This window comes from Musa acuminata, chromosome BXJ3-11 (assembly GCF_036884655.1).
Source record: "Musa acuminata AAA Group cultivar baxijiao chromosome BXJ3-11, Cavendish_Baxijiao_AAA, whole genome shotgun sequence".
NCBI classification, from domain to species: Eukaryota; Viridiplantae; Streptophyta; class Magnoliopsida; order Zingiberales; family Musaceae; genus Musa; species Musa acuminata.
In genome coordinates this window covers 25,999,458-26,020,769 of record NC_088359.1, presented here as the reverse complement: position 1 = coordinate 26,020,769, position 21,312 = coordinate 25,999,458, and the positions used below count along the sequence as shown (strand labels likewise).

Here is a 21,312-nt window from a genome sequence, read left to right as displayed (position 1 = left end):
AATAATATATAAAACGCTTAACTACGAACTTAAATTACGAAGATGCAGTAACTATCGTAGTTTGTTTATGGATATTTATTCTTTTCTTTTCAATTATCGTAGTTTGTTTATGGAAATTTAAATCAGTTGATGAAAATACAAAGAAGCTAAATATCATGGACATAATTCGGAACAGATCAAATTAGCATATGTCACACGATTTCTAGGAAATTATTTTAGTAGTCAAAAGAACTGATACTATTTAGCCAGATGGTGGACAATGATGCACCCAAATATTTGAAACACATGCTTTTGTTGTACTTGTGCTCAAGCATAGTAAATAAGAACCTTGTGTGTGCCACATAATCATAAGATCACATGATCTCATCATGCGCTTAGTAGCGCTAAAATTTTTTATCATGCTTTGTAAGACAGTATTAAACAGCCTAAAACTTCACATCAACTCAACGTCAGTAACTTCATAAATCACAAAAATACATGTTGAAACTGATGAATGAAGACAAGAAAGACTTATCAAAGTTGTATGTAATGAGCAGTATCCTCCTTGGTAACTTACGAATTGTGTTAGAGACATGGAACATCTTATCAGCGTGGAAAGTAAGGAGTCTCGTGTTTAGAGAAGCTAACAGTTGTAACTGGTTAGCTTCTCAGGTGTGACCTTTCTCAGCCCTGGTGGGACTCTTGGTCAAAGGAGTTGGAACTCTTTTTTTGTGCTTTGATGAGCAAAGCATAAAATATATACAATTTTTTAATCTTTATCTTTCCTCTTTTGCTTCTGTGTTTCTTTCACATCTTTCTCTCTCCTTTTCTTTAATCTATATCCATCTATTGACCTTTTTCTTTCATAATTAATTGGTCTTTTTAGTATTTTACTTCTCTGTTCTATTATGCCTTTTCTTTTCTCCATCTTGTTATTCCTGGTTGTTCTTTGCTCTTTGTCATCTTATGATGACTGAATTTCATAATATTTTAGTATATTTTTTAATAGGTTCTTACAGAGTCGACCGCAGATTGACGTGATCAACTATGTACATATAAACAATCCAATTAAAGAACTAGACCAACCATGAATTTTATTCTCCATTTTGTTGGTTTGACCACTCAGTGACATACAAGAATGATCATGAAGAAATAAAATCACATATATAAACCAATATGCCACTAAATCATCATTTGATTTGTTTTGTTGATAGTACAGGTAAAAAAAAGGTATTACATTTATCATTATTTTCCAGTGATCATAGATTAATTGTAACTGCTCATATTGCACATTGAGATTCTAACATCTGGAATTGACCATGAAAAATTATGTAATATTATAATGTTTAAATTCTAACTGATACTTGCAGAGAAAATTTCATGTGAATATTGTATTTAGATACTTGACATTACTTTTGGCTGCTACTCATTGCCTACCATGATTTGTAGCATCATTGAGCATAAACATTAAAAATAGTGACTAACATTAGAATGCTAATTAAGATCTGTAGGTAATATTTTCAGTCTTTGTAATAGAAATCTTAGGGTTAAATCCAACGTATATTTTAAATATAAAAATGAACATCAACATTATTAAAGATATTAATATCGTAAACTCTTAAATTACTTATTCTAACCCTAAAAATATGAACATACACACAATAACAATGATAAAACTATAATTTCCCAACTATTTTAGGTTGACTATTTAAATCTTTTACCACTATTGGGATCTCTAGAGAATCATATGTTTAATTAAGTTAAGAACATTTAATTTTTTATTTATAATTTTTATTTTTTTAGGTTCTCTCTCTCTCCTCATCATTTTACTAATAGCAATCATTTTATCCTAAGAATATAAATATACTTTGAGAACTTAAAATTTTAATATAGACAAATTTTTATAGGATTATGAAACTGTAAAAAATCCAATTAATTTGTTTAAATATAAATTACTTCAGTCGTTCATCGACTTTCACTCCACATACACAATAAACAACATAGGGACATGTCAAAAAAAAAACTTGCCTCCACCTATCATATATTTGTTTCGTTAAAAAAAATTCTCCAAGAGAGAAAGAGAAAGTAGCAGTAGAAAAGGAGGGAGACATGAGCCAATATCAAATTAAATAGAAAGTAACTAAAAAGAAAGGAGAGGAAAACGATTGTTGATTTAATATCATGGGTTGTAACCATGCGCAAATGCTACATCATCTCCCACATGGATTTCATTGATCCAATGTAACTAATCCCACACTAGATATGAGTAGCAATGAGTGTACATTGAGTCACTTATCGTAGGTCAAAGATTCCAAATTACATCCAATACATTTTCACATCTAAAATATTTGTCTAGTGATAACGTACCTAACTCACTTACGTTAAGATGAGGGTTTAATCTTGCAAAATTTTTGAAGTGGAAGTAGTTTGATTGCTGAAAACTTTGTTATATCATTGTAAGGTCTTGGATCGTAGCCCATCTTCATTTATATACCCAAAAAAGAAAAAGTGTACCTAGTCCTTGATAAATATATAAATCTCTACCTGCCCTTTAAAGAGAATTTTGAGTACATTTTTTTGTGATTAGCTAAGTGGTTATCAAGCCTGTTGCAAAATATATTATGTATACAAATGACTAGTATACAAATTCGGCTTGATAACAAAGAACGATAAGTGAAAGCATCTTCGTATCCTATATCACCTATGTAGGACTATGGGGATCTAGTGATTTGATTGAAACAATGAAAAATATATATTTTGACCTAATGAGGATGAGAACATCAAGAACACACATGATGAGGATTATAACGTCCCAAATCAATTAGTCACATAAATATGTGTGCAAAATTTTGATTAATATATCTCTTTACCCAAAATATCTAAAGAGTAAGAGAAAAGATTACACGATCGCCATTAATATTTTTATAATCTTCGATCCCAAGACACAAGAAAAAAATTTTAAAAACAGGAATATATGAGATTGCTAAAATGAGGTGATGCTTAAAGCTATCAAAAATAAAATTCTGTCATGGGTAAATGAATTAGTATGATGAAGTGGCATTAAGGTCATTAAAGAACCAAAAATTTCACATGAAACTGGAGGAAAATGAAATCCAAATATGAGAGAACAAAGAATTTTGCTCAAGTATTCCATCAATTTAGTTCCATACATCAAAGGAGTCATCATGAACAAAGTCTTGACATCTGCTAAGCACCATCCATAGATTCTAGGAACTTGCTTGAAGCTTATCGTGTTGTTTGTGTCATCAACATGACTAATAAAATTGCTTGGTATCAGTGCATAATCCTAACTGATACCCTCTAACCACTCAACACCAATAAGCAAATCACTATTAATTTAGATATGTAGGATATCAAGTATGTAGAAGAATGAATAGCTATGTTTGATATTCTTAGTCAATGAATCATAAGATCTTTCCTTCTGATTTCCACTAAATTGTAACATACCAAACGAGTTCACCTAATGGATCAAATTTAAGTTCATGTTCTTCTAATAGTTTTACACTCTAAGTTATGAATGGTGCCTATATGGGGTAGGCGAAAAATGGGAGAGGCCAATCACAATAAAAAATGGGAAGGGGTCGACCGATTAGACATTGCTCATTGTAAATTATGACATTCTACAAAGAGAAGAAACATCAAGCCATTAACTATAAAATAAGAGAAGACTAAAACTACTGTAAAATGGTTCCTATAGATAAAATGGATACTTTGGCATATATAGACTAATATCATCAAACATGATAATGATGAAGCATGTCACTGCTTAGCATGAGGATTATAAAGAGGTAGAACAGGTAGGATATAATGCTAATTCATATTTCATCCCTTTATGTAGTATTTTGACATATTAAAGGTTCAAGTATTTCAGAAAAGCAACATAGTAGCAAATAATCCTGAGAGGATCAATAAAATGAAATGTGATGCTGTTTCCTAAGTTTAGTGTCAAGTAAGTCAATAGGTTAGATAGTTTTAACAGATATAAAGTTTACATAGTTTATGCAGGCAAAAACAATTACGAAGAACTTGCAATACAGGAAATGGAAAAAACAAATATATAGATATAGAAAATAACAAACATGAACAAAGTGTTCTATATGGTTCCCCATACCTTTATCTTGTTGGAATGTTATACGACGAAATATAATTTGTAGCTGTCCTCCTGAAATTTTTGCTGTGATTTGGCCTCTTAGCATTTAGCTTTTTGTTTGGGCCAGATGACTGTTCTTTCTTCTTGCGTCTAACACACTACATTTTATTGCCTTTCTTTCACAACTTTGTACATCTAAATATATTCACCCTTGTCTGATGATGAATTTATCTGCTTCTTGATCATTCTTTAAATTATTTGAATGATACACCCTTATTTTGTCATGGCAAATGGCCTTCACTCATCATACCCTGATCAAGAAAAAAAAAAGTGTTAATATGAATAGCAGTGTAACAAACTAATGTTACTTGCAGTATTGAATGTTATTATTCCAGAGATCATAAAACCTCGACAATGTCCACATAACATACCTCTCTTCATGCATATCCACATACTCTCCTTGAATCCTTGGAAATCTTGCAAAGGAAACAATGTTACTACTTGGTCATTCAAATGCTTAGATTTTATTACACATCTGTACTTATCTCTCTTGAGAGTGAGGATGAACCATATAACTTGTTTGTTGCCAGTTGCCAGTTGCCAGTTGCCACAACAGTTTTCTTGGGCAGTACAATTGGAGACTAACCGTTTTATGTTGAATTCAGCATGGAGAAAACAGTAGAACGTTACCGGAAATTTTCGAATGCAGCAGGAGATGTGAACAAGTCTGATGACAATATGCAGGTGAAACTTTTTCGCATGTTTCATTGTCTATCATATTTCTAGAAATTATATCAGCCTTCAACTAAAGCATGAGTTCTGTTTAAATGTAAAGTAGAAAAATTACCAACCTGACATTTTTTTCTTTATCCAGACCTGATCTATCAAAACAATGTATTTGGCATGCTATTTTTTATGGGGGCATAACACAGTGTGTGCCACCAATTTTTTATGTATGCGATACATGTAACTGGCAGGTGCTCAGTATTTGGCATATCAACATGACTTTGACAATTAATTGGTCAAGTTCACAACTTCGTTCTCGAGTTAGTGGTTGCACATATCACTCATCAGGTTCCTAATTTGAGATAAATGTCATCAACATCTGATGCATTGCACAACTCCATTCAAAGTGTCAGGTGTTTCAAAAAGTTTGTTTCACTCGTTGTCTAAAAGACAATAGAACCAGTAAGACTAGGCTCGGTACGAATTACTAATTAGGAATAGGAAAGGAGTTTATCATCACTTAAAAAGCCATGTTTGATCCTGAAGCATCATGAAATAATGTATACAGGTGTGTATGAGTGCAACAGAGAGTTTCTTCTCTTTTTTTTCTTTTCAAAAATCGATAGTAATCTTAAAATCACCATCTTCAACTAATCAGGATGATTCTAGGAATTCTAGGAATCTAGATCAATAAAAGACCATCTTATAATTTTACTTACAGGGCAAGTTGAATAAAGACAAGTTGTATTACTCTTGCATCACAAATATATACATACACAAATCTGAAGACTATCTCAACTTTGTATCACTCATGCATGACACATTACAATTTGTCTTGATATATAAAATGGCAAAAAGGAATCTTAATGGAATTGAGACATGGTTGTGAATCACCACTTGACAAGGATAGTTTAAAGAGAGAGGGTGTTTTTGATTTTATTAGTTCCACCTCTTTCAATAGATTGATCTACTAGGAATTTTGGTTTCTTTCAATTACCTCGACCTATTTATGAAGTGTCATTACAAAGCATTTCCAACAAGAATATGCTCTTCGGTCTTTGTCTATATGTTTGTTCTGATTTATATTTCTAATTATGCATGTATCATGAATTGTTAATATGTAGTCCTAGTGAACTTGCATCAAATATGCGCTGCTCATCGATGGATGATTTCTTCCTTCTCCTGAAATTAGTCTAAGTCACATCATTAAGAGACTTGATATTGGCGTATGCCAATTCTCCTTATTTTTTTTGGTCATGCATAATAAATGTTTCTAATTTAGTATTTATTCTAACCGGACTCAATGGTGCAATCTGAAGTGCAACATGTTATGCCTTTATAAATGATATGTTTCTTTTCTTGCTATCATTTTTTCATATTACCTGTTCTTAGAAATTGATCTATTATTTTCTTGTACTGTTGGCATGTATTGTCAAGATATATTATTCTGAAACTTGTTTTTTTTTAAATAGAAAAGAAATCATATTACTTCAAAAAGAAGTTACACCTACGCCTTCGGCATCAGACATCAAACTTCTAATCGGATTATTAAGATAACAACTCTTCCAGACAAAACAACCTTCGAAAGCAGCCATGTTACATTCACAGTATACATGAGAGACTTGAACTACATCTAGACCTTAAACATGCCATTTATATCCTTGACAAGATTATGGGTCAGGCTAAAGTTAAATAAGTTGTGAGAGCAAAAGTTCTATGGTGAGCTTATGTCTGGCTTAACACTCTATCTCATAGTTTTCACCTAAAACTATAAATATAATTGTAATGTCCCTTATTTGTTCTCTTCATTTTTTCCTTTTTTCTTCTCCATAGGTTAATCAGTTCTTTGTTATATTTTCATGTATTTTTTTGTTGCTCGATCACTTCTCAAATATGATTTATTTTCCCTGATTGCAAATTAAAATGAAGCGAAAAAAAGAAGTCCAAGTTTTGCTCCATATTCAAAACCATTCGAGCAACAACTTTGGCAACAGAGATGGTCTTTAATTTCTAGAACATGTTTTAAAGGAATAAATCCATTTCTTGCCGGTTCTTTCATACTATGCCTTTATGTTGGCTATATTTCGTACGAAGACTCTCTAAGAAATCAAATTCAAGTTATACAAGGTCCATCATCAAAACCCTTTCCCTGTTCCAACCGATGTAGCATCTTCCATGATTCTGGCACTAATGGACTCGTAGTCTTTCTTAGGATATTTTTCCTACATCCAAACAATGATCATACATGTACTCATGGATGTGTATCACAACAATGATCAAGCAAACATTACAATAGATGCCTTTGGACTTAACAATTGAATCGATCCTTGATTTCACTTTCTTATGCATCTTTTCTGCTGAAAGATGTTGATTACTTTATATCAAGGAAACTTGTTATATTTCTTGTTAATATTATTGAAGTAACTTGTACCATGATTTTTACAGAAACATGAAGAATTTGGTCATCCAGCAGCTGATATGAAATTACAGGAAATCGGTAAAAGGTTATAATCTGACTTTTATCATACCTAAAACAAGAGTCTCTCATAAAGCTTCCACTGATTTTTTTTTTTCTTTGCAGACTTCGCAAAACAATTTTCTCACAATTAAATGCTGATAACCTTTGTAAATTGGAGAAAGATTTGTCTGACGCACTACAATGGACAAGATCAAGAAAGGTTAAGAACTATCCAACTCTTACAACACCGGCATAACATTTGTATCCATCTGTCTCCGAATAAAAAATGTTAAATCACGTTTGCCCTAGTATAATCATGTCAACTAAAATTACAGTGCTAGCAACTACTATCATATCAAACTCAGCTGTTTCTTTGATGCATGCACACGGTTCAATCATTTGAACCTGATAGATTATTTTGGAGGCTTGCTATAACCAAAGACATCTAAATTGCTTGCTTCACATCTGCTGTGATGATTCAACCCTATTGCTAATCCATCAACTTTGTGATCTTGCAGACACAACTAACGACGGGTTCACTAAACCAGCTTCAGGAGGAGGTATGCATACATACATCTCTAGTAATACATATTTCCTGCTCAAAATTAGCATATACTAAATCACAATCCAATTGCACTACAATTTTCTATATATAAAAAATTATCCTGGTAATTCTTGGGATGAAGTCAATAAACTTATCTGAACATTTGTAGGGACTTCCTTTCCATGGCCATATCTTTCCTTTATTTACCTTTACAAGCATTTATCCACAGAGAGAGAACTGAGACAATAATATATGCATGATTAGTTAACAGCAACTCGTTTCATCTAGAAAACTCATGAAAGAGCATGTAGAGAACTCACATGATAACGCCAGCTTCTCCATCTACCAACCTTCGATCCTTCCACTGTGTCGTTGATGCTGCGTCGCTCCTCTTTTTATCAGGCGGCAGGAGGAAGGGACAAAACCGGAGAGACCGAGGCGGAGGAACGGAATGACGGTGATGATGACGACGATGAAGGCGGCGGTGGCAGGGCGGCGCCCAGATGTTCGTCTCGGGGAAAGGCTCCCGCCTCCATTGGGCGGTGCAGCCGGGCGTAGACACGCAGAAGGCCGGGATTGCTGGGTGCACGCCTGGCATGACTGCAGTGGCCTGACTGCCCTAACCCTTCACCTCCCGTTACGTGGCGTAAACGTGCGATGCCTCTTACGGCGGCCATAACATTTTTTTACTTCCATGTTGTTTATTTGCTGCACCGGTGTGTAGAACGAGGACCTGCTCCGGCACGTCGCCTCTTCCCCTCCTTCACTTGTCGGAACCCCACATCTGCTGTCCTTCTGAAACAGTTCATCTCTTCGTCATGTGACTGCATATAAACCTAATATGAATGGTTCGACGATGAATCCATCCTTCTCCTGTTCTTTCGACTTCCTCATGTGATAACATTTTGTTGAAAGATGCTTAGCTGTCTCCGGAAAGTTCGAGATGCTAAAACCTGTCGGTAATATCCATACTGTGCAGATATTTTATTCAATATAAAAATATAAAATTATTTTTTTTAATGAATTTATTCCGAAATTACAGATGACAGCGGCAAACACAGCACGGCGGAGGCGAAGTGGGAAAGCGTCTCGTGGCGTTCGGCTCGTGGGCGGTCACCGCCATGGGCGATGCGACAACGATGACGACAGCACGGCGAGGCCGCGAGATCGGCGCAGACACGTAGGAGAAGGTGGCGGGGGGCGGGTTTCTTCCGACGCTTTGCGGATGCAGCGTCGTCTTCCTCTCGTTGTTTCTGTTCAAGCTGTAGTGACATGTGGAATTCACGTGGGAAGATGTAGGGCAGTCGACAGACTCGTGGAGCTCAGCTTCGTCCCTCCACGCTCCCATAAACATCAGTTTCATTTCAGGAAAATTATAATCAAAATGTTTTGTTCAAGAAAGATTAGAGAAAATAATTTCTATGAAATTCCTATCGGTCATATTAACTTCATCTGGCTTCAGTTCAATGAGATTCAACCTTCGTTTTCGCCTCATTTCCTTTAATTGTAATGTACTCTTAAATCACAATGACCTATATTTATCCAACGCGAGACAAAAAAAAAAGTGAAGAAAAAGTTTATCCCCAAACAAACCATTAAGGTGAAAATATCATTTTAATTCCTTTTCAAAATGATGCTTTTCCTAATATGTCACTTCTGTTAGTTTCTTTATTCATAAAATAATTTAATTATTAAAAATATGGCAACACCACCCAATGTATATATATAGTATGAGACTAAGAAATTTATTTTAAAAATATTAATTTTTTTTAATTCTAATTTTTAGATATTTTGAGTTTTGTCAAGATTATTAGCATTATTTTCATTTTGCAAACTCAAAAAATTTGTTATACATTTTATTTAATAAAACGAATTATAAATTTTAGATATATTTTTTTTTATTTTAAGAATGTTTAAAGGCTAAAATATATGTTTCTTATGTTGTCTTTTGGAGTCTTACTTTTTCACATGTTTTTTCCCCAAGATCACTTTTTTACTTTTAGCATTTTTAATATATAGTGCTCACGAATCTGTATCAAACACCTTACAACCACATATAAAGAGTATCTAGTTATATCCTTCGAACCACATACCTCCATAAAGTTATAGAATCATTCTTTTATTTGTTGTGTAAAACCCAGAAAGAGTTAAATTTCAATCAATTAAAAAATTTAAAATAAATATTTCATATAATGATTTTCATGAGTAATATATTATCATCCTACGAGAAATATATTCTTAGGTGATGAACTCATGACTCGACGCGACACGTAGGATGATTTTTAATTCATCAAGGATGTTATTCGTGAGATAGGATGATTCTAATTGTCTAATCATTATATTTTTTAAAAATATATATATGTTATAAATATAATATTAAAAAAAAATAACATAAGATGCATCGACATTTAAATACAAACACATTTTAGTCTCATGCATATTGATTTATTTTTGTGCAAAATACACGTGTTGTTCTGATTGATGCATTATTGATAATGTTAATATGTTTAAAGCTTGATGCATGTATTTTATCATTGATGTGCTTCAAATTGTCATTTTGCCGTATGAAGGAGGTATGTTTCCTTATTGGGTGTTTTATTTAAATTCTCACCTCTTTCCTATCACCACAAATAACTTATCGAAGTAATTACGATTGATTTAGGGTTGGGAGTGCATCTTAGTGATCCATGTATGTATGAAAGGATTCTATATTAAGGGGTACTTGAAACTGTTAGATAACTCTCTTGATGTAATTATCTTTTTATATTCTTGTACTATGTTAATCTTTAAATATAATATTTATCATTATTCTTATTCTAATGTGGTTGGGGGTGTATCTTAGTGATTCATGTATGTTATATTGAGGGGACACTTAAAATTATCGATATTAGATAATTTCTTTTGATGTAATTATCTTTTTATATTTTTGTACCATGTTAATCTTTAAATATAATATTTATCATTATTCTGATTTTAACGTAGATAACTTTTCAATTATGTGATGTAAATAATAATAATAATAATAATAATAATAATAATAATCAGACTTGAAATAGTTTAGCTCATGACCATCTCCAGAATCGTCATGTCCTCTACTTCGGGGTTGTGACATAAATAATTCCAAAAGTCTGAAAAGATAATCTTATCGAGTTCTATGTGATATTAGAAGCATGGTGGTATCCAAGCACTTGGGAGTGATACTTCTCATGAACTCCAGCTTTATCTCCATCGTTTCTTGTCTAATCGATAACTTCATTGCATCCTTCCTTTCTTTTCATTTTGATTTCATATTTGTTAATTGCAAAACACACGTTTCTTCTGTATAGTTTAGTCTCAATGATAACACATATGATAAAGCAATCACCAATTAGTGATAAATCATTTACGAGAAACAAGTAAGTATACACATACACATGAAACAAGAACAGATGCATTGAGTCCCCAGAAACAAAACTTCACTTGTAACTCAACTCAAGAGAAATGGATGAATGTTTCAATGCCTTTCGCATGGATTCTACATCAGGATTCCATTTGAGCCTTCATAGTTGGATTTTCCATATCCATCACATAAGTTTCCCACTTACCATCTGTCTATATCATCATCATCCATAAAACTACCATGAAGAGATTGTATATTCTTCTCTGAGATCTACACATCATGTAGTCTTTCTCATCTTCCTCGAAGCCATCCTCCTCATCCTGTTCAGCTTGTGGACTTGATATTGATCTATGCAATGATCTGATCATTAGCATTCAGACTATAATGCAATAAATGTTTTTCATTTGTTAAATAAATTTTAAAGGCCTGTTATAACAAGTAAATGGACTCAAAGAAATCACTATGATCCACCATAACTACGACTTATTATTATTTCATCCCAATTGAGTTGATTTGTCATATCATTTTGAAACATCATTTCAAAATAATAAATGTGTCCTCATGATTCTAAAAGGCTGCTATTGAAGATATTATATGATTTTGAGCTTTCCTTGCTTGATTACATGAACCAAAAACTGCAGCTTCTCATAGCCCATAATAATAACCATATGACTGACTAATAGTTCAAAATTTTCCATCAACTTTTGTTCTTGTTCTGAGCAACTTGTTCTTTAGATTGGTACACTTGATTTGAGGTTGAATCCACTTGATCCTGGAGAAAAACACCAGTGCAGTCCAGTCCAACTGTGTGAACTAGGAACATAGAACATACATCTCAACACAACTCCATCAGAAAGTATCAAGATCACATTGATTAGGTCACAGAGGATGATGTCTCCAACTAGGAGACAATGTTCCCACACTGGACCAAGTCAATCCGAAAGGTCATTGGGATGATGTCTCCTGCCATCAATCTCATTTGTGGGGCTAATGACTGTCAGGAGAGAGAGTATATAAAAGAGCAGGAGAGAACTATAGTGACTCCCATAATGTCCCATGTAGTTTGGACATACAAGTAGTATATTGCTACACCACAAAATCGTAATAGCTATAATCAATCTAGCTTGAGGAAAGTTTCCTAAGGAGTACACCCAAATAAAGAAAGGTAACGAGGACAGCATGGAAACACTTGCATGTAAAAAGACATAGCTTCATAGAAAAACATGCAACAAGAGAAAAGAAAAGAAAAGAGAGGAATTCTTGTTGCTAACATGACAGATGATAATAGTAGTGACAGCTTTCATATCTGGATTTGTAGGAATAGCTATAGGAAAAATGGTGTCTTGAGGAATAGCTATAGGAATAAATAAAAGTTAAATTACTACAAGGTTTTGTGATGGGATTTAGGTTTTCATAGCTAATAATTTATGTTAACTAGTGAAAAAACTCATGCTGCATGGTATAATTATCTTATACTCTTAAATCAAATTTTTTTTTTATTGCATATCAGTGTGTTATCAACTGAACTATTTTGAATAAGAATTATAAAACAATTGAAAAGTTTGTAATCCATTAACTATTTATAGAAAGATGAAATCAATTAAAATATTACAATAAATGCTTATTAGATTTAAAAACATATAAACAAAAACTTTGGCTATGGTTTTAAAAATATTACAATAAATTCGATCGATACATCGATCACCATGTCTCCATTGTCGAAGCATTTGAGACAAGCAAATCATGCACCAATGAACACACAACAAATCTCTACCATCATTGTCGAGATCAACTCTGGTGCATAAGTATTTTTGCAAGTTGAAGGAGATTCAAAGAATATGGTTATTGCTATCTCTTTCGCGGTCACTATGATGCGAAAAGAATCGATTAATTTTTTACAAACTGAATGCGGGAGATTATTTTTCCTTTTTCTTTTGAAGTGTTCAATGATGTACCATTTTCTCTGTTTAGATCAGAAATGATGATGGTGCATAATTTAAAACATAGATCGACTCTAGGAAATGAAAGCAGTTGAAATGAACGAGAATAGATCTCGGATGAAGAGATGAAGTATGAGAACTCAATAGGAATGTTCGATGGATTTCAACAATTGCAGAATTCAATTGCCAGCATGATTTACCATATTAAGCACTATTCCTCTCCGTTTTCTGAGAGAAAAATAAAAGAAATTGGATTTATTCTGTTCTCTCCATTTCGCTTCTCTTACACGATAGACCAACTGTTTCTTGTTCTCTTTTCTGTGCCTATCTCCTTAATAATACAGCAGAAGTGTGGACGGCCTGTTCTTTCGAGTTCTTCTCTGACAATGACAATCACACAGGTGGACATGGAAGATAACTCACAGGAATAAAATAGGAATAAAATCACTTTCAAAGTGCTCAGGGAAGAGAATAAGTGAGGATTAGATGTCATTTTCTTGGAGTTGGCTTTCGGTGTTACGAAAGGAGCTCAGCGCTGATCATGGGAGAAAACTTTGAGGGAAGTGTTGTCTGTCATATGGTAGGCATCCACCTACAGTAAAGTACTCTTAAGCTCCCATCATTTCCATTGCCAAACACGGAGAAGATTAGCAATTTACAGAGAAAGTGTTCTTGAAATCCTAATATGATTTAACAACAATGTTCTTTAGAAGACGAGGAATTTAAGTATAAAAAAAAAATCTTTCTCTCTAATAAATATAGAGAGATAAAGGGAAAATTATTAAAATTAAAATTTATTTGAGAAGATGTAAACTTATAATTTAATCTCGGGGAGTAATGTTTGACTTTTTTGTTTTATCGGAGAAAAAGAGTTGGCAGGAAACGATGGACTGTGTTAGAATCCAAAGCTGACCATAAATCTTGCAGATTATTTATGATGGGTGCTGATCGTTCATGCCTTGCGCACTCCTCTTCTCCCACCCTTTTTCCCCCCTCAGCCAAAGTGATACTGTTGACTGTTAAAAGAAAGCTCAAGATGAGACAGTAAACTGTAAAAGTGGGAATCTTTTTGGTCTCAGCCCTGTGCATGTTCTTCATTCTCTTTGGACCCTTAAACTCCAATCTGATTCCCTGTGACCAAACATGGTAGCATAGTCTTCCCACCTTCCTCCTCACCTTCATCCCTTCCGTCAACTCCCCGGAATCCCAGAGTTCCTCCGTCTCCTTCTGCCTCATGGATCTTAGAGACTCATCTCCCAAGTTCCACCAGGCGCTGGGCCTCCCGCAGCCGCACAAAAGTGAACCCACCACAGCCTCTGCCGCACCGGAAAGCAGAGACCTTGCGCCTTCCACAGGGTCACAGGCGGTGGCGGCGGAGAAAGATGAGCCAAGGAAGCAGCTTGCGCCCAAGAGGAGCTCCAACAAGGACAGGCACACCAAAGTTGAAGGCAGAGGGAGGAGGATCCGGATGCCCGCGCTCTGCGCCGCCAGGATCTTTCAGCTCACCAGAGAATTAGGCCACAAGTCCGATGGGGAGACCATCCAGTGGCTCCTCCAGCAGGCGGAGCCCTCGATCATCGCCGCCACCGGCACCGGCACCATCCCCGCCTCAGCCCTTGCCTCCGCCGCCGCAGCTGGCTCCCTGTCCCGCCCCGGCGCCACCGTCTCCGCCGGCCTCCATCCCAAGCTCGACGAGATGAGTCAGGGGGCGGGGCCCGCTGTGCGGCCTAATTGGGCCATGCTGGGGGCTGCGAACTTTGGCCGGCCCCTCCCGGGCTTTCTGCTGCCGCCTGGCGTACTTGATTCCGGATTCCTGCAGTCTGGGTCGGCAGCCGCATCGAGCTCGAGTCTTGCAACTGCAGGCGGTGTCGATGGGTCGATGGGCAGCTTCATGCAGAGAATGGGGATGCACGGGCTGGACTTGCCCGGTGCCAACATGGGTCCGATGAGCTTCGCATCGATGCTGGCCGCACATGGGCAGCAGCTGCCGGGGCTGGAGCTTGGGCTCTCACAGGATGGGCATGTTGGAGTGCTGAATCCACAAACGTTGAACCAATTTTATCCGCAGATTGGGTATGGCAGGGCTGCAGCAGGTTCTGGTGGGAGTGGACAGTTGCATGACCAGGAGCAGCAGCAGCAACAACAAGAACGAGTCTTCTCAGCAGAGGATGATTCAGATGAGTCGGAGTAGTGTCGGAGAACTCTCAAATGAAAATTTGGAGGATAGCTAGATGGAATTTACCATCTTCAGCTGGAGAGAATAGCAAAGCTTGTTTCCATTACGTCGTTTGGTTTGTTTCTTTGGTGTGTGATTCCGATTTGTAACATGAAGAGAGTTGCCAAGAGGATTCAAGTCATTGAGGAACTTGATGATGGGTGGTTGGTTCTGCCTGCTCCCTTCTCTGCAACCTCCATTGTGGTTTCCCAATTCTGGTATTCCTCCCTCTCTTTTTTTCATTCGAGCGAGTTACATGATCAGAATGGGACAGGAACAATGTGGCAATGGATGTGGAGCATGGAGTCCTATCTTTGCAGAGGTGGATATGCTGCGATGAAACTTCATGTCATTTTTATGTTGAGGTGTGTTATTAAGATTTTAGCTGTATCTGATGATTTATCCTTTTAGGAACCTGATTTGTGATTGCCTTGTTCTATAAGAAATAAATATCAACATTATTACATTTTTTTGTGTACCATTGTTGGCATGCTGAGTAATTTTCGGTTGTCTAGTGACACTGCTAAATAGTCTATACACAATGTGTGAATCAGGTATAAGACTGATGCTAGAAATGCACATGACATTCTACTCAAACATGAAATTTTGGTAGTTAATCAATGAACCTCAACATTTTGGCTTGTGGATTTCGGATCAGTCATTCAGAATCCTGATTCCATTACAGAGAATTATGCTATAACACCTCTGTCCTTATTTAATTGTTCTGCTTCCTTGATCTCAAATTGATAATAATCTGAAAGTTAATTTTGCCAAAAAATCTGGTAATTTTTTTTTTATATGATTGGCTAGGGAGTAATATGAACTTCATGTCAAAAACCAGAGAAAAGTGTAGTTAAATGTAGACCAATAAATCAGTCCATTTACATTCATCATCTTTTGTGACATGTTTGAAAACATGCGATATTTCCTACTGAATTATAAATTTTATGTCCAATTCCTATGATGTTTCAGTATATCCTCTAAAAGGAGTAAAATGCAAGAGAGGAAACAAACAGGGACTTTGTCGACATGATTTCGGAAAGTTTAAGAACCTTTTCGTTGCTCGACTTTTACATCCATATGAAGGTGTAAAATGAGAGACATTTTGCATCTAGCCGATTAATGACATGAAGAACAGTTCCCTTTTCTTTTTTACCTTTTACCTGTCCCAAGACTTCTTTGTTTTGAGTTCACATGTTATATTAGCAATCTTATGACTTATTGGATATCAAGTGGTCTTCAGAGATCATTCTTGATTTGTGTTATTTCCAATTGTTAATTTCAATATTGGGCCACGTCTTGGCTGAATAATACACATATGAACACTAGGATTATGATTAAGTTATGAGATACTAGTGGAACCAAATCTGTCATTGTGTTTTGTTATCTTTGGCCAGTACACAAATCAAAATGTAATATTTCAGTCTTAGAATACTATACATGTATTATACCAAATTGTTTCCTACAACTTAGGCATGAAATGCTTACTCAACCTTTCCAAATATCTTATGAACTACTACTAGATCTATGTACAGATCTACCACTTGTACATGAAGGGGTAGTCTGGTTAAGGAACATAGTGCCTTCACATTCTACCTAGCATACATTAATGATTGTACATTACCTTGAGGCACAGCGAGAACCCTATCCATTTAGATACAAGGGGACAAAAAGGAACAACCATTATAATCTATGCTCATTATAGGAAGGATCATTCTCCATGGTTTAATCTATACTCAGCTTTAACAGTTGCTGCCATAATCAAAAATTGCTTTGACATCTGTTCTTTTATTATTTCTGTGAATACTGGAGGTGCTAAGGTCAATTTGGTCTTAGAAACAGAAACACTTTCCTGGATTAACTGCTTCATGCTGATTAATAATATTCCAATCCTTCACTTTTGTTGGTTCCTTCTATTATAATGATGGTGTCTGGACATGTTTGTGGTTTGATTTCTGATTGTTCTTTTTATCTTTTTAATTGCCTTTAGGTCTGGATTTTGTATCTTTAGTCTGTTTGGTTTTCAGCAGATTAATATGGATGGACAACATTCCATTCTCCTTTATTAGAACTTATCTAGAGTAGAAAACTGAAGAATAGAGAGAGAGGATAATTTTTAGGATCAAGCTGGTTGTCAGTTAGGCATGAAATTGGCCTTAGCCCTACAAAGACTATTAACACTAACCATTCCAAAATGTCCAGATGTAATTAAATTTTCAAAACTTTTCTTGTTAGAGATATATTTTTTTCACAAAAAAAATACACCCCATACATGAGGTTCCAACCAATACATCTAGGGTGGTCAGGATAGCTCTTCTGGGACCTGAGCCATGGCACACTAGTGGCAAAGGAGCAAACTTATCATGGTGCCAAGGCTTGCTGGCAAAGTGTTGGTCACATACATTACCCAATGGCTGATCTGTCTAGGCACCAGTTAATTCAATCTCAGCCAGATCAAGTTAATTTGGTCATTGCCTCACTAGTTTGGCTGGTCATGTTTTGCTATGAAAGTTTGTTATAGCCTATTGACAGTATGATATTGCAACAGCTGCAAAGTTCTACAAGCTTGTGGCACTGCATTTGGTGGGCATTTAGATAGCTGGCATCGTAGATTTGGCAGTACACTACAAGACCTGAACAAAGTAAGCTGTGATCAAGCATAAGCCGTTTAATCAGGGCAATAAAAATTAGGTTGTTTAGATGGAACAAGTCCTCTCTTACCCTCGCTCCAAGAAAGGAAAAGAAAGAAGAAAAAACAGTCATCTAGGTAGAACATTCATGTGATTTTTCCAAGACAATCGCCAAGCTGAGTGAGACACCATGAGACATCAGATCCTTGAGAATGTTTCGAATATATAAGAAATCCTAGCATTGGGAAAGAAATGTATGAGCTTGTAAACTTAATTTCTGAAAACCTTCAATTGAAGAAAACTGAAATTAACGAGCATGTTCGAGACAATTGAATTGCGATCACTCAGGAAAATGAATGCAATTAACCTTGGAAACTAGTTTGTACTGAGTTGTGACAACAGAATTTCCTACTAACACAATTCTTGATCCAGATTAGGCCAGCAATTAGGTAAGTTTTGGAGTATGTACTCCAAGTGCTGTTTGAGATTATGGTTCTTTTTTTTCTTCGAATTGTCCTATACCATGCTGTTTTTGCCTATAAATTCACTTGCAGAATAACTAAAAACTTTTGTTCTTTTGTTTTCATTTCTTTTAACCTTATGAAGATCCTCTTATGTTCAGGTTGGTTGTGTTTGGGTGTTGTATGTATATTACAGGACATTCTGCTATAAGTTTGGTTCGGTGATCTTAAAGCCATAACATTTTTACAAGGATGATTAGCAATGACCCATTTGTATATATCTCTTTTAAAGGGAGAACACTAGAATGATGGTGAATGAACACGTCCTGGAAACTTAATAATAGATAATTAGCTTTGAATTGGCAAGTTTAAAAGGTCTATAGTACAAGTTGGAGCCTTGAGGCATATCAGGTGTTTCTCAAGTCTTACACTACATATTTTCGACCTTGAAAGGCTTTGATTTATCAGTGTTTAAGTTGATTATGATATCATGTTCAGCTTGCTCTTGCTACTTCATTGCTCGACAGTTTACTGTAAACCTTCACCAGTGTTTTTTGATTATCATAAACATTTTTGGAGCCAAGCTATGATTGAACAATTGTGTGTCTTCTTTCCAAATTTCTGAGAAACAAGAATGCCATTATTGCAAGTGTTCTGCATTTCTTAATTAAGGGAATTCCTACTTCTTTTTTCATACATGTTTGTTGTGTTTATCAATAATATTAATTTTGAGCCAGCATCAGAAAGAACAGTTTTTTTATGTTCTTTTAATTTTAATGCAACTCTCAAGTCTATTGTGTAACCTCTCCCTCTTATTAATGTGATTGATACTTCTGTCAGAATTTAGAAGTATGTACAATTAGAAAGTGGCCTTTCATGTGAGATTGTGCATTGCCCACAGCATCTAGGATTCTCAACTATTTATTTGTTCAATAAATGTGATGAATGCAGTAATATGTTTGAAAGCCAAACTTAAGATTGTGACAACTCCTGCTGACCCTTCATCACAGAGAATGAGTCTGCATACTTTGGTCAGGTAGTGCAAAACCTGGTTCTGATTATGGAGATATGTATAACATGTTATGGAGACATGTATCACATGTCCAGATAATGATTAAGCATTTATTATGGATGAAACTATAAGAAAACCGGCACAAGTATTGTATGAACAGAAATATTAGGGTGTAGCTGATTCAGGGAAAGTAAAGTCCAATATATCACCAACATGTGTGTTTCAGTACATCTATTTTACTTGTAAATATCTAGTAACATAGTTGGTAAGAAACAGCTTGAGAGTCGCAACCTCTAACTATCATGAAAGACTAATTTCCTGCTTCCACAATGACAGAAGCACAGTTCATCTGATGATACATATAGACAAAAACGGGATTCAAATTTGGGAGTACATAACATGTTAGAGTTCATGCTATCTTTGTCTTATCAATTCGAAATCTTTTCATCCTATTAGCAATCAATCAACATTTTGCTTATTACTACTCAATATGTCTTATGAAATGCACTATTGGATGTTTGTTGTCAAGTCTTACTACCAACATATCATACTATAAATTTTCTATTTGGCAAATGCATGAATGGATTGTAGTTATAAATCCTTTGCTTCTTTACATCTTTTCTTTTACTATTGATGAACTCTAAATCTTGAGTTTAGCTTTATCTATTGATCTTGATGGACTTCAGTATTTATTCCTCTGATTTGATTGCAATCTCATCTGTGTCCCCCAAAGTTCTCTATGAGATACTACACAGGCTTTGTTGGAGCATCTAATACTACAATGAACAGTGGAGATTCCCCCAAGGACAAACCAACAAAGCTGTGATATTTCTAGCTATTGTTCCAATCCATTAACCCTTCCTGTCTCCAAGTGCTGCTGCTGCTCCAGTTACTGCCAACGAAAAAAAGCTTGGGAATTCCCCTTTTTTTGTTTGTCTTCTTCTCAAAGTTACATCATAATAATCTCTTTCAAATTTGATTTCACCAAGTTCTTAGAAGCACAGCACTTGCAGTAAGTTCAAAGGAAGAAGTTTGCAGTAGGCACAGATGGCTATGCTTGCAAGCTACATCACTCTACAAGTAGAAGTGATCAAGCAGACAAGAATCCTTGTGTAGAAGAAGACCGAGTTGTAACTCAAGAACTCGTAACACAGTTATTATACTTTGGAAAGAGATTGACATGCAGATCGAAGTCTGCGTGTCCTCAGACATGAACAAGGAAGCAAAGAGCACGTAGCATGTTTCATCGGTTGACCGACCTCAAAGAACGATATCCGCCATGTCCTCCTCCTCCTCCTCCTCTGCCGAAGATGCACCAAGACGACTCCACCGCCTCCTGTTCCATCTCCCACAAGACCTCATGGAAGACCTCTACATGGCACGGGAGCTCGAGAGGGCCGGAGTTGGAGTAGCCGAACTCCATCTCCGCCTCCTCCAGCAGCACCCTGAAGCGAGGGTGGTTCACGCACTCGGTTCGGATCACGAACCGCTCCCTGTCTGGCCCGACGTACACCGCGAAGCACCCCTCCGGCGGCGCTTCCTGCCTTCCTCCTCTGCGCTGGCCGGCCATCGACCGGCACCGTTCCAAGGTCTTCAGTATCAGCCCCTTCGCCCTCTTTTCTTTGCCATCTCCTCCAACCTTTTCCATGCAAAGAAAGCTTCACAAGAAGGATCAACTCCTCCTACTATTACTCTGTTGTTGTTATGATCACTCGGAGTGAAGGGGAAAGAACCAACTCTTGGAAGCTTATGCTATTAACCTCTGTCGTAAACTTGATGAAACATCATCATGGCTCTTGGGAGGCTCAGATTACTCATGACTTAGCTGATGCAGAATGTGTCGAGATGATGCAGAAG

The 21,312-nt window shown here is 36.0% G+C and overlaps 3 protein-coding genes across 3 annotated transcripts in view; 2 read left to right on the top strand and 1 right to left on the bottom strand.

Moving 5' to 3' along the window:
• The window catches only part of LOC135652787 (MADS-box transcription factor 51-like), a 46,600-nt gene extending 37,921 nt beyond the window's left edge, over window positions 1-8,679 (top strand). Inside the window, exons 2-6 of the mRNA XM_065174024.1 lie at window positions 4,756-4,834; window positions 7,262-7,320; window positions 7,398-7,494; window positions 7,793-7,834; window positions 8,221-8,679. Coding sequence (XP_065030096.1) covers window positions 4,756-4,834; window positions 7,262-7,320; window positions 7,398-7,494; window positions 7,793-7,834; window positions 8,221-8,376 — 433 coding nt within the window. The 3' untranslated portion in view covers window positions 8,377-8,679. The remainder of the gene's footprint in view (window positions 1-4,755; window positions 4,835-7,261; window positions 7,321-7,397; window positions 7,495-7,792; window positions 7,835-8,220) is intronic.
• A 5,485-nt stretch (window positions 8,680-14,164) lies between these two features.
• LOC135653413 (transcription factor TCP20-like) lies at window positions 14,165-15,818 on the top strand. Its single transcript, XM_065175371.1, has one exon. It carries the CDS (start codon window positions 14,372-14,374, stop codon window positions 15,326-15,328), a length of 957 nt encoding a protein of 318 aa, XP_065031443.1. The 5' UTR covers window positions 14,165-14,371; the 3' UTR covers window positions 15,329-15,818.
• Window positions 15,819-20,698: 4,880 nt separating this feature from the next.
• LOC103971544 (auxin-responsive protein SAUR71-like) lies at window positions 20,699-21,103 on the bottom strand. The gene has a single exon (XM_065174405.1). It carries the CDS (start codon window positions 21,101-21,103, stop codon window positions 20,699-20,701), a length of 405 nt encoding a protein of 134 aa, XP_065030477.1.
• Window positions 21,104-21,312: the final 209 nt, after the last annotated feature.

Excerpts from the sequence above, each read along its gene's own strand:
- LOC135653413 (XM_065175371.1), top strand. The coding sequence starts at position 14,372 with ATGGATCTTAGAGACTCATCTCCCAAGTTCCACCAGGCGCTGGGCCTC.
- LOC103971544 (XM_065174405.1), bottom strand. The coding sequence starts at position 21,103 with ATGGAAAAGGTTGGAGGAGATGGCAAAGAAAAGAGGGCGAAGGGGCTG.